Genomic DNA, 14,744 nt, shown 5'->3' on the forward strand with positions numbered 1-14,744 from the left:
CGCAATTATATTCGTTTCTTGAAGCAAATCATTAAAGAGGATCGTTACGATCGTTTACGTAACGTATATGCAAAGAAGAAGAAAAAGAAAAAGAAGAAGAAGAAGAAAAAGAAAAAGAAGAAGAAAAAGAAAAAGAAAAAGAAAAAGACGAATGAAGAAGAGTCATGAAAGGAAATTAGTTTGGACAAATATATTTGTTAATTCATTCAACGTGAGTAAGGCAATGGAAACGTTCAAATTGTTTTACAAACGTCTGAAGTTACTAACGAATACATCCGTCCTATAAGGAATTTCTTATTTCTCTTTTTCTCTCAATGGTTTTATCATCAAACACTTTGTGTTTCTACTTATTCGTATCGGGAATGTGGAAAGTCGCTAGACGATTTGAAATTCAACGATGCCAGACGTTGACCGCATGAGATACTATTCACTCTCCCCTATTTCTCTGGCAACAGTGCAGCTGTGACGTTACCCTCGAGTGGCCGAAGGAGTCTTGTTTTCGAGCTATTATTACTCAATACTAGTTTCTCTGTTAAAGAGAAAGAGACAGAGAGAGGCAGAGAGGGACAGAGAGAGAGAGAGAGAGAGAGAGAGAGAGAGAGAGAGAGAGAGAGAGAGAGAGAGAGAGAGGGAGAAGACACGATCTTTGCTAGTCGAGTAACTTCCGAGTTTCGTGAGTCTCGGAGAAACATTTCTCACAATCGAGAACAATGCTACGGAACTTTGATAAACACCAGCTTCCGAATGAAACGAATCTCTGGATTTACTTCGTTCCAAGTCGATTTCGGTCGGCTATCGATGAGATATTTTACTGTCTAAACTTTATCGTATTACGTCAATGTGTGCAATGTCGAGGCCTTGAGACATTTTCTTGTAGATCGTCTTTCGTGATAACCAAGATAACATCGTATCTATCCCGTCTTTCCTCTACGACTTACTGAATAAATGAGATTACGGATAACGAAGAGGAGTAGAAAAGAGGTAAAGAGAAACTAGAGAAATTGCCTTACAAAAAAGACGAAGACCGTCGAAGTTAATGGAAAGAAGCAGAAACGACCTAGAGGATGTCACGAACATTAAGAATTCCTTGATATCTTTTACCATCTTTTCCATCTAAAATCCTATCGTAATAAACACATTTCCGTCTTTAAACGAGGTATTCGAAAGCGCTCACAAGGTTTTTAGATTTATGTAAGTCGTATGGAATTTCTTGAAAATTTTTAATTAAGGGAAGGTAGTAGATTCGTACGGATCTCTTTGAACATTCACTTTTTAAGTCTGTTAACTCGGAAAGATATTCGATTGGTGAACGTGAATGTATGAAATTTATTTTGATTAAAAATAAAACGTTTTGGATGGAGACAGAAAAATTTGGATAAATTATTGAATTGTAAAATGAAAAATTGCAATCGTTGTAATTTATTGAGCTAGTATTTATAAATAAATGGTTAATATTTATAATAAAATATTAGTATGTAATATAAGTGCCGCAATACTGACGAAACCCTGATAATTATTTATACCTACCAAAATATTTATATATACCGATTATTTATTTTAAAAAATTTCAACTTAATAACTATTAATTAATAAATATGCTGGCTAAATAAATAAAAATGAATTGGGACATGTAATATTTTTCATAGGTATTTAAATGAAAAATAAATGATTTATTTATTCTTTTTTTTAGAACAAACGTGAAATCTCTGTAATTAAATTAATTTCCCATCACCGGTTAACAGGACCATATTGATCACCATGTTAAATAAGATGTCATTAATTAATCAGCTGTCGTTGCTTTTTTTTTTTCGAAAATATCTTACTTTACAGTCCATAAATTTTTCCTTTCATATTCATTTAATTTAATAATTAGCTTTATTTTTGCATATATTATATGGAGAAATTGTTATTTATTAAGTACTTTCATAATTGTTTTTTTTTTATTTTTTTTTTTTTTTTTTAGAAATAGTATAATTTTCTGGCGTATATCTTTTAAATTGATTTTCTCTCGTAATTTATAGGCATTTCATAGTAAAACGTTTGAAAATTGAGTAATTAAATCGGACATAAATTTTAATTATCCGATTCTTGTACGCGGTTGAACGTTCTATCGATCAAAGTTCTCGATGTTGAATGGAATACGTTATTATTTTTGTTCGTCTACTTGGATAATTAATGGATACATTAATTATATAGAAAGCTTCGTATCAGCTGATTAATTTTCACGTTACTTGATATCGCATTCTATTAATTGTTGTCATGCTATCCGATCGTGAGCCCAAAGAAATGTTATAAAAACATTTTAATTTTCGTCGATGCAACTGCAACGAGGTAACAATATTGAATTTTCATAAAGATGTAACTTTAAATTAATATCGGAAAGTAAAATTTTACAATATATTTCAATAAATTATTTAATTGCAATCAATATATTGATATAATTTATAAATATTTCATATAAGAATAAAATATATGAGAGAGAAACTGGTTGAATAATTTAGATAACTTCTTATGGGATTAATTAAATTTTCATGTCAGGTTAAATATTTCGGTTTTAGAGATTGAGCCATTTAATCGTTAGATCATGCGCTCCTATCGTGTTATTTTCCAAAAATCATGTTATGTTTCGAGAAAGCGTGCGCGTGAAAGATCATTTGTATACGTCAGAAGTGTTAGATATTACGATAATGCAGTACTCTCGTCTTACACATTGTTTGCCTCGCATCCGATATACGAGTGAACGAACAACTCGCGGAATGAATCAGCTTCTTGCGTTAATATAATTCGAAATTAATGTTGTGCTTCCGATGCATCGTTGAGTTCTACTTAGTAAATATGTGTATGCCCATTGTTTCCCCGGGTATAAGCAGAGTGAAAGTTTTCTAAGTTGGTTCTATTCGTACGTCTTAGGAATCATGATCAAACGTTAATAATTTACTACGCGATATGTTAAGAAGATAAGAGGTAGAGAAAGAGAGAGAGATAGAGAGAGAAAGGTAAGGAGGGAGAGAAAGAGAGAGAGAGAGAGAGAGAGAGAGAGAGAAGTATGAATAGGGCAGAAATGGAGGAGGAGGAAACGAGATAGGATGACACGATTTCTGTCGCCAGACTTGTAATTTTAGCGATCAATCTCAGTGGAATCCGCGGATCAGTGTTGTTCGAAATCATGGCCAATGCGTGTACCTAACGGTAAAGGGCTTTTCCACGATATCGGCTACAGGCACGAGTGATAACGACGGTCGTTAAATCGTTACGGTGACCGATGGTGTATCGATTACTAACATGGCCAGAGTGGTCAGATACTAAAATCCGTTGTAAAAATCATCGAGTTTTGCAGTGATCGTTGGTGGATTGCCGATTTACTTGGCCGATAGACTTTCGCTTCGATAATTCTTCATTTACTCGCTTCGACTAATAAACTTCGTATTTCACTACGGACCAACGGATTGCGTAGAAATTGTTTAAGCTACGATAACGAAGGGATAAAACTAAAATATGGATATTTGTATTGTATATATGGGAAAATGTGGTAATAGCTAGAGAATGATGACGAAAAGAATAAAACAAAAGAAAAAAAAACTCAATGTTAGATTTATATACAAATGATGGAGGATGATCGTAACGTAAGAGAATAGATGCAACGACGATATAAATTAATGTTATATAATTAATTTTTATTTAATAAATTTAAATTTAATATAACACCTAAATATAATTTTTATTTCTATATTTTCGACTATAATCGATTTTGTGACATATGTACATATTCTCACTTCATCATTTGCATGAATGGTTGAAACAAGAATATATGTATATTACATAGAATTGATTTATTTTAATGGAATCCCAGAAATTTGTAACGCTTCGGATCACTTGAAGGCTAAATCTGCCATTGGACATATTTCGTGCGTACATACAATAAGTTATCTGCTTCGAAATACTTGCTGCACATACAATATGTACATCGTTGATATCGAAAGCATTCTTTACGGCTTTAATGTGGTAAATCAAACAATATCTATAAAGAGAGAGAGAGAGAGAGAGAGAGGGAGAAGAATAAAAAATATGTACGTGCGACTTATCTAAAATATGTCTCGCGATTCATCGTTCACGATTTTATTTATGAAGTTATTTTTCCGTATAAATAAGACGATTGTCAAGAAGATTCGATGATGAGTTACGGAGATTGAGGAGATACGAGAGAAAGAACGATCGATCGATCGGTCGATTAAATGGTTCTACTATCCCAACACGTGAAGCGCACAAAAAGTCACGATAAACGTGGCAAGAACAAATCTCCCTTAAGCCGCTTCCTGTCGTCGAACAGGATCCGTCCGTTGTACTTACGTTGGTTGATCAGTAATCCACCTCGTTCGCTCCCTTACGCGCGATACATAGTAATAAGAATGTAGCACATGAAACGGCTCGACACGAAGGACAATTAACTTTATCTATGTTTCTCCTGTTCGTTTTGTTTTTTTGTTTGTTTCTTTTTTTTTCTTATCGAAGAGAACGAAAAGAACGAAACGCTTTATCTCGCTCCTCATCGTCTACGATAAATCGTCATTTAAGAAACAAGACAACAAAAGGCGACTGGCAATTTGTAAACGTCATCCTTGTGTAAAGATTATTATTACTAATGATTCAGATTCATATAAGTCACGTTTTCTTTGATCCTCAGATTTAACCCTGAGCGCTGACTTATGCCGTAATGTAATTGGAACGAAGTTAGGTTATTTTATATAATTATAAGTTAAACTCTTGATTTATATTTTTTTCTTGTTTTTCTTTTTTTTCTTTTTTTTCTTTTTTTCTTTTTTCCAAGCACGCTTGAAAAATCCTTCGCATTGTGACATCCTTTGGTTGCCTTGGACTTTAATATTTCGATCATTCGGTAAGCTCGAAGTTTTCATAACTTTTTACAGATATATGAGCGATATATAATATAGGTTGCGTGTTTCCTTGGGAACTCAGGGAATTAAGCACGCGAACTAGTACACCGATGAAAATCTCTGAGTGGTATGCTTTCGAAGGAAGGTGAAAGCGCCGAATCTTTCTCGCTTTCCTTTACAGTAAGTTGAAAACTGGCTGATATGACAGGGAATGAGAAAATGGTATATTCTGGTCGTAGGTCCAACGTGCAAGACATGCACTATACGAAAAGAGCTTTGGAAATGGTTATACGCCTCTAACGAGCATCAGAGAAGTGGAGTAGTTAAGAGCAGTTGTACGTATGCAAAGCCAAAGGTTTCTTTGACGATACTACGATTTCAATGTAAGTAAATTAATATACACGTTTCCCATAGTAAAATATGTTAAATCAAAACTACTAGATGTAACAAATGACGTAAGAATTCTTATTAATAGAGAATACATGTGGTTTTATTTATGGTACCGAATGAAATATATTATGATAATTCTAAATTCTAAAAAAAAAAGAAAAAAACAAAATACATATATTTATAAAAAAAAAAGAAAAAAAAAAAAAGAACGATTTAGAAAAAAGAAAAATGATTCTTTTATATTTACAAGGAGACAAAGAAAATACGAATTTAATTTAGAAAGGATAAGCCGCGTATTAATAAAAACGTTCGCCAAGGGGCAAAAGGATCGCTACGGTTTTTCAGCTTGTCCCTGGAGCAAGAGAAGAATCTTTGCGGCGTTTCTTCGGGTCATAACGAATAGGGAGTGTAATCTTGTAAACGTGGATCGTACGTCAACGTGATCGTTTTGCATTTCGGCGTAGCTAGAAACGTCGCACGGATGAAGGAGCGGACGTCGAGTTGGATAAAATCAGAAGCTAGAGTATGTTGCTCTTGGGAAATAAAGGACGAAGGAGAGAGCACACGCAGGGAGATCGGGGGAGCAAGTTGCTCTGACTCCGTTTCTGTGGTCCACCCCTTGTGACTCCTTCTTCTTGCGCTCGCGTGCACGTACGCATGAAAAGGTATAAGGAAGAAAGGAAGAGAGAGATAGAGAAAGAAAGAGAGAGAGAGAGAGAGAGAGAGAGAGAGAGAGAAAAAAGTGGGAGAAGATGGAAAGAAAAAAGTGCTGGATCGTCGTTGCTAGTTTGAAATTTCAAATTCATTTACGTGCAAGCCGCTACGAGTTTTAATCCGCTTTAATTATGAAAAATCGTCGAGCGTCGACTGTCTTCCTCCCTCTTTCCTTTTCCTCTCTCATCGTCTGTCTGACTTCTCTCCAGACATTTTGCTCTCTCTCTCTCTCTCTCTTTCTCTTTCTTTCTTTCTTTCTCTCTTTCATTCCCTGTCTTTCTCATTTCTTTCCACCGAAGTTGCATCATCATCAGCTTTGGTCCTTTTCGCCGGTCGATTCATCGCTTCTAGTTTATTGCTGCTCCTTACGTAATTAAGTTGATTACGCAGATACTTCGCTGACATGATATTTGATACTTTATAATACCAAATATCTAATAAAAGCTTGATATTGAAATATAAGAAACAATAATCGTTCGTAATATTGTAATGTCAGAGGTCTTAAACTTTTGTAGTTTTTAACTATCTCATGAGTTTCAAATAGTTCCTAATGAATTTTTTAACTTTATACTTTGGATTAGAGAAAAATTGCATTACCGTCTTCGTCACGTTATAATTCATACCATTGGAAATTGTATTCATTGATGTTTTTATATATAAATATTGTGCTTTCGTTGTCTTGCTTTCTTTAAAACGGTTGGCCAATCGAACACGTGGTGAAATTCTTGATATAACAATTTTTCCAAAGCTTCTTGCTCGACTGCGTAATATTCCTCAATTATTTGTTGTGCCTGTCAACGGAATAAATTTATTATTATTATTATTTTTTTTTTTTTTCATAAGATTAAGTTTGAAAGACAAATGATCTTTCTAAAGATTTTCTTTTTTTTTTTTTTTTTTTTTTTTTTATAATTAAAATAAGAAATACGATTAAGCAGTCGTGAGTTTACTGTAAGAAATCGTCTAATCGTATCGCAATGAATTCTATTTCATTTTCACCTCTTCTTGAACCTTAGATTTCTCAGTAGGGATTTCGGTCATTAATTTTGTATCTTTCAAGGGCTTCGACATGATGTAAGGCAAGGATATTTGATCGCGATCGTCCGATTTATGATCGATTTCCTGCTCCGGAAAGAGAAAAGTTAAGGTCTCCTTGAAAATCTGGTCTCGTTCTTGCAAAATCTTGTGAATTTTTCTATCTTTTCTCTGAGCTTCTTGGCGTAATTTTAAAATTGGCGCTCGTTGTCTCTCAAGAACGTCCCTCCTGAGACCTTTCTTCTCGAGGACAGTTATTTGCATGCGTTTCATTTCCATCTCACGCCAACGTTCTTTAGTTTCTTCTATAAATTGCCAAGGCTTCCGTTTCTGAAATATTCCAATCGAGATATTATTTTATCTCGATCGAATATCAAAGAATCTATCTAACTAAAAGGGAAATCATTCTAAAGAATGAAAGTCAATAGCGATTAATAAACTCGATCGCAATACTGATCTCCATCCATTTTTTTCTTTTGTAAGAATGCTCGATAGGTATAGCATACTTTTCTTTTTGTCTTTTCTTCTTCTTTGGCTTTCCTTAATATCTCGGCCATTTCTTCTTGTTGCTTTATTTTTGCTTCTAAACGTTTCTCTTCTACTTCCTTCTCGTCTAATTTCTTTTTCTTATGGATCCTTTCAAAGTTCTTTATATTCCAAGCATCTTGCCAGTTTTTAAATTTAGATATCTGCTCGGATAAAGCGTACGTTTGTATTAACTTCGTATAGAAATGGAAATTGATAATAAAAGATAAATAATCGGTTTACTCTATCGACTTGCTGATCGACATAATCTTGCATCCATTTAATATCGCTAACGTCGAACGTTAGTAATATTGGAGGGGCGGTGAATATTCTCAGAGTACCATTATAGTCGCAGATTGCTATGCATTGTGGGTCCAAGGGTAACTCATGTATATAAACGCCCATAATTATATGGCCAGACACGCTTTGCGTAATAGTCGGTTCTTGACTCTTGACGATGAAGTCCCAAATTTCTATGGATCCGTCTAATCGCGCCAAAAGTAAAATCGTTGGACGGATGTTGGTCCAGCAGCAACCCGAGTAACTAAATAAAAATGATACTTTATATTTCATAGAATAAGTCTACGGAAAGTAATTTAAATGCGTAACCGAAGTTTCATTTTATTTTATAAACGTAACGTCGTTTTATACGCTCGTATTTTATATCCGTAACAAGAACCAGCCGAGCTTCAGGCGATGAAGAGATCTTGGACCAAACGATGTATATGTGTGTAACAACGTCGAAAGGTACGGGCTCTATCGAAAATAGCTTTCATTAACGAAGCGGTGTTGGTGCTCGTGTTGTAACCGTAAGTTATGGCTGTATTGTCATGCAGATCATACCGAAAGTTCGGTTTCCACTAGCGAAAACTACATACAGGCGATGCATCCAAAACGAGCGAGGTGCTTGCGCAGCAATACGAAACGCTACTGCGGCAATTACATGCTGTGCATTGCGGCAATTTATCGTACGAGCTGCTCGTTATTTTTACTACGGATGAAACGCAGCCCATTATGGCACGTATGTATGTTTACGTATATTCATACTGTCACTTCTCGATTCTATATCGACGTTTCTCCTAGACAAGTAATCTATTTCTAGTCGATCGATGACCTACATTTTCTTTCATCATATCACGATATATGTATATGTCTATATCCGAGTCTATATGTATTTAAGCCGATCCATCGATGTGATAATGAATATGATAACGAACGTGATAGCAAACAAGAATGGAGAGGGTTGAGTAGGTGAACTAAAAAGCAGCGATATTGGATTTTTCGTCGCTTACCGCAGTTCCGATTTTTTCCAAATAACCGGCTCTCCAAAGTCCTCTCTCCAAACAGCAAAAATACGTCCGCCTACGGTAGCAACGATATTCTTGTGAAACTCGGATCTCGCCATGTGCGTAACCGGCCCATCGTGTATACGCTTTATCCATTTCCATTTGCATTTTTCTCTATTAGTCAAATTGTTAACGTCTGAAGGGTTTTCGAATCCCTCCCAAGTAATGAGTCCGACGTAACCTGTGTAATTTCGATAATCCGTCGTTTATTTGACAATAATATCAAACGTGATACGATAAAAGTAAGCCTACCTTCGACTGTGCCAATAAAAATTTCCGGTTCCATTATATAATCGGGTTTTTCCAATATGAATTTAAAGCATCGTCTTGTTGAAATATCCATCTTCATAACTGGAAATGCTTCGTCTTTCTTTAATTTTGGGAAGTACATGGTGAACGTGCTTAACATCGGATAACGACTCTCGTTTGGATATTGAATGAAAAGTATGTAATATGGTTTCCAAATACGATCGAACGATCGTAAGGGTGAAACAGATTCCATCAATATAGGAGGATATGCTTTTTTTTGATTTACTTTCTTAGTTTCCTCCTTTCTCGGTATGTTTTCCCTTCAAACAGATTGCGTTTTAATTAGACCCATGTATGGAGAATGTTAGGATTCAATCATAGGAAGGAGGTAAAGGAATTCGATATGCGATTTGACGAGCAATCGATGATTAGAAAGGAGGACCTATCCATCAATTTTCGAATGTACGCAATGTTAGTGAGAGTGCACGAGAATGGTGGATATACGACGGAGTTACTAGGGCCATTAGAGTTCGGCAGAGTCGAGAGTTTCTCGAAGAGGGATGAGAAGCGAAGATGGAAAGTGGTGGGTGATCGCGGAGAATGGCCGGTTAGGATCGGCCAGAGGATGCAGACGTTTCTCATGGCCGTTTAGCTCGCGACAAGTTCCTCAGGGGGCGTGGACGAACATTCAAAGTCACTAACTTCGCTCCCGGCAGACGGTTGGTGTAATTCTCGTTGGTGGTTATCAATTGGCAGCTCAGGTCGTAGCTCACGTTATCTAACATCGAGTTGACCCTGCGGCTCTTTAATGAGTTCGCTTGCCGCTGACGTAGTCACTCGGAAGGATGAAAGACTTTAAACGAGCTTGGAAGACGAACGGAGCAGAATGCTAAAGCTCGTAAGAGCTTTACTTGGAAAAGCTTCGAGGTAAACGAAGGAGAATGATCAGAGTAATCGCATTCATCGATTGCGATTATCAAGATTGAGTTTTAGCATATAACGAAAAAGTTGCTATCGTAATATTTTCGATCGACGATAATACGCAAATATTGTGAGTACTAACTTGAGATCCCAAAAGGCGATGGTTCCATCCATGCTACAGGTAATGAATTGCATGGAAAGATTTTCGAAGGTCGTATCGTTCTCCAAAGATTTGATTCTACCGTTCTTCTCGACTTTGTGGTAAGACGGTATCCAAGTTATTTTGGTTATAGCAGCTTTCTGGCTGTATTGCAACGAGGACATCGCTACCGGTCTTAAGATCGACGATTCAAGGGTATCTTTCATCCACCTCATCAGAGACCATAGAGTAATTTTATATTTCACTTGAATGGAAGTGGGATCTATTATCGTTTCCATGCTTTCAATATTATCCGGTAAGGACCAAATGGCGATCTGAACGGAAATACCATAAAGTGTTTTGCTATTCGTGTCTTCTTCTTATGATTCTCGTAACGAATAAATTCTTTTACCTCGATACCTGTCGTTTCGAATATAGTGCTTACCTGACCGTTCGCACAACCACCAATGATGATCCTACCATCTAAGGGACAAATGGAGATTGACTTGATCTCCCTTGGGCATTCCAGGACCAACTTCGGACTCAAACAATCATTGAAGGACCACACTAATGCTAAATTATCACCTTCACAATCTCTGAGGACCTATAAAACGACAAAAAAAAAAGCACGATCGTACAATTATAACGTTGTAATACGATTATTTTTCTATATTTTTAAATTTATTGTAATTAATATGCGCCCTTTAGATTCAAATTACTATCTGAATGACTGTTAATATCATTATTTACCTCTTCGTACACTTCTTGATTCAAAAAGTATTCTGAATTGCCGTAATGAGTATAAGTCACGCAAGCGATACCAGTCCACAAAGGATGCCAAGATAGATCATTAATGACTTTGTTCTTCGTTCGAAGCTTGCTGTAAAAACTTTGATATTCTCTGTATTCTACTGGTATAGGTGCTTTCGTATCTCTTTCGTACTGCGCAAGATTTGTATAATCGTCCGCATAAATATCCCACGTCGCGTTCATTTGCACCTATTTCGATGAATAGTTTGTATATTTTACAAAAAAGAAAAAAGAAAAAAAAAAGAAAAATAATCATAACTAAAGGAAGATAGAAATCATACAAGTAGATATTTATAAAGGATATTTAGACGGATATTAAAGTACAAACCTGATCGCATATAATGTCGGTATAACGTCGTAGAAATCTCGTGAGATTCTCGATATCTTCTTCTGTAAAGGCGGATATATCGATCGGCTTGTACTCATATTGGTATTGAAACCAGGAATTTACGGGTATTGAAGGCGGGGTCTGGGCGTCGTTGTCCTTGATGCTGGGCGTCACTTGCGTGGGCCTGCTTATCGTGCTTCGTGACACGTTCTCGAATGTCTGCCGATATGGCAGCAAGTCGATGTATCCGTCCCTTTGATCGTCCGCTCTCCTGTCTACCAGATTCATTGGCACGTTGAGCAAATTCGCCGTAGATACGACCTGTTTATCGTACGTGATAATACGATTTAATACTCTCTCTCTCTCTCTCTCTCTCTCTCTCTCTCTCTTTCTTTCTCTTTCTCTTCTTTCATTCTTCTCTTTCCGTATGTCCATTTAATCTCTTGCAATGGGATAACATTGCTCAATTATTACATAGATTTGTAGGAGAAATAGCGTAGGATAATGGAGAAAAAGTGTAAGTACATTTTCATGTAAGGTGATATACCTGGATCTCGATTTGGGGCCTTTGATTCTTGATAACATTCTCGTCGACCTCCTTGCCACTTCCTAGATCCTTCCACTTGGCTGGCTGCTTGTAAACGGCGTTCCTCACGCGAATCTCGTGACTCCGCCTCTGAATTTGAATTTGCTGCAATACGGTTTCCTTTGCCTCGATGCTTAGACAAATGTAAAATTGGCCCTCCTCGGTGACAGAAGGGGCGTAACCGATCAGCATTCTCCTTTCGGGATATTCAAGGATCTCGTTCTTCATCGACAAGAACTCACTGCTCTCGGAGTGAAGATGGAGATCGTCTTCGATGGTTTCCTTTTGTACCCATACCCATGGATATTCCGTAGTGACATTCTCACCGATGACGCAACCGATCGTTTGTTGAATTGAAGGAGATAAATCGATCCTTGCTACACCAGCACCCTAAAGATTAGATTAAAAAAAAAAAGAAAATATTTCTTTTCTAAGGAGAAATTATATTTTATCTCAATCAATAAATTAATATTTAACCATAGACGTGGAATAATGAATTTCTTGTTGTTTTGATAGGACTTCTTCATCTATTTTACCAAGTTGTAAGATATCATAAAATGAAGGGCCACTGGCTTCATAAGAATCTAATTCGTATATGGTTTTACTCCGTTTGGGAAAATCATCGGCGAGATCTATACTAATTATTTTTTTCGCTTTCTCTTCCCAATCCTTATCTATATTTCGTAGAAACGATACGAATGGAAAAAATTAATCGGCCAAACGAGATGATCAAGAACTATCAAAGATCAATCACCTTCTATTTCCTCGTATTCTTCCTCGTCAATTTTCATTTCACCTTCCTCTACATACATTTCTTCTGCTTCTTCTTCTTCTTCTTTTTCTTCTTCTTCTTCTTCTTCTACTATTACTACTATTTCTTTTTCTTTTCCTTTTTCATCTTTCTCCTTCGTATCTTCTTCCTTTTCTCGTTCTTTATCGTCGTAATTGTATTCATCGTTTTGTCGATGATCATCGGCTTCTCTTTCATCAGATTCTTCCATAATAATTATCAATGACGTATCGCATGACTTTAATATATGAATTCTCGGTGAGTATCTCGAAAAATAGGATAAACAAATGACGTTTCGAGTTCTCGAGCCATTCTCGAGTATTTATCGAGATTCTTTCTGTGAAAAAGAGAGATTTAAAATTCACAATCCTGCCGAAAGGTTATGGAAATGCATGGACACGCGTTGGAGATGAAGAGATAACGATTTAGAGGGAAAATACGAGGTAAGCGGGGTAAGGGACTATCGTTAAGGACTCCCGTTGCGAAATAATCCTGAAAACTAATTTCACCGTGAGCTGCGTTGCCAGCGACGGCGGCCGTAGCAATGATACTCTGTTGGCCGTGTCGCTCTTCTGTTAGGAACTCGAGCGTAGAGGAAAAGGGTGTATGAACTCGGAGATATACGATATGTGTGTACGAAGATGAGGAGGTAAAGGGAATGGGATGAAAAGATGGAAGTACAGCGGGAAGTGAATACGGCTAGTCGAGGTAATTTCGGTCTTGCTTCATCTGACCTCTAATCTAACCCTCTCCTATTACGAAGTCTCTGCTCTTTTCTCGGTCCTTATCGGTCTACTCTCATCAATGAGACGTTTATCGTTCTTATTCTTTATCATACGGGCCCATCATCATCGATCGTTCTTCTTTATAATAACTATATCACGGATATTTCGAAGAAGTAATAATTCTGTAAATCTTAAAGGATGAAAAAGTAGCATATTATATTTTACTATATTATATTTTGATATTCCACTTCTCCCGCACTCTTGGGAGAAGAAAGAGGAGAATACGAGTGGATATAAGTTATGGAGAAGACTGGTTCACGTACATTTCGGAAAAGATATTTTCAACCTTCCTATCTCCGGGCGTATTCCATTCGTTTATTCGCACGAATGCCGGATCGCGATCCCACGGTAAAATACATCGTGAGATACGAATTGGAGTTATATTCGAGCGGGAGACGAAAAACTTTTTATTGTGTTAGTCCAGTAGCTGAGATGTAAAATACCACGTTAAACTTTCGAGTGAAACTTTTTTACGAGTTTTATGAAAGAACGGCTAATTTAGTTTCTCCGTTGCGTCTATCGCTAACGCATTGCGAATAATTTGGAATTTTTTATTTCGCCATAGACCTCATTCACTTTCTCTCTTTGCGATTTGCTTGTGGATCGTCATAAGGGGCGATGGATATTAAAATCGACTTTTTTTTTTCTTTCTTTATTTTCGAATCAACATAGTTTCTCTTTCGAATTAACATCGTTCCCGTATTGATTCGTATTCAAATAAATTGTACTCGATAAAATAAATACGGAGTAAAATGCATGGCCTCTCGTGATCATGATATTTATATATACTTTTTATCTAAAGAAAAAAAAAAGAAACGTTATCTCATCGGAGAAACCGATTTCCACTTGGTGGTTCGTTAAATTTAGGAGTTCCTCTTGAATCTTACTTATCCACGTGAAAGCTAAGAACTATGGAAAGCCTTCGTCCGTTCGTTGAGTTGAGATATAAAGATACGAACTTTGTTATTGTTTCTGCTCTAATATCGGTGAAACGTCACAATCAGTTTCCCAACTTTCCTTAAATTTACCTCTCTAACAGATAGTCAGGGAAAAAGTTATCTATACATTTATTTATTTCTATACGGATTAATGGTATTTTTTGGGAGAGAGGAATGAAAGTTAATAAAATTATATCGATTGGACGGAAGGTAGATATAAAAGTGTTCTTTCATGTCAAATTCGTGAAATCGTTTCTCTCTGAAATCGAGTATGTATAGATCAGTAGGCATATAGT

At 36.4% G+C, this 14,744-nt stretch overlaps 1 protein-coding gene across 1 annotated transcript; it reads right to left on the reverse strand.

Annotated features, from left to right (window-relative positions):
* Positions 1-6,547: 6,547 nt before the first annotated feature.
* On the reverse strand, positions 6,548-12,936 carry LOC124422229 (dynein axonemal intermediate chain 3-like). The gene is made up of 13 exons (XM_046958383.1): positions 12,742-12,936; positions 12,413-12,604; positions 11,897-12,325; positions 11,350-11,670; positions 10,962-11,210; positions 10,657-10,815; positions 10,215-10,546; positions 9,155-9,471; positions 8,849-9,083; positions 7,800-8,100; positions 7,538-7,720; positions 6,996-7,361; positions 6,548-6,787 (listed from the first exon to the last, which is right to left on the reverse strand). Exons 1-13 carry the CDS (start codon positions 12,934-12,936, stop codon positions 6,647-6,649), a joined length of 3,420 nt encoding a protein of 1,139 aa, XP_046814339.1. The 3' UTR covers positions 6,548-6,646.
* Between the last annotated feature and the right edge of the window lie 1,808 nt (positions 12,937-14,744).

The sequence above is a fragment of the Vespa crabro genome, chromosome 2 (assembly GCF_910589235.1).
Source record: "Vespa crabro chromosome 2, iyVesCrab1.2, whole genome shotgun sequence".
NCBI lineage: Eukaryota > Metazoa > Arthropoda > Insecta > Hymenoptera > Vespidae > Vespa > Vespa crabro.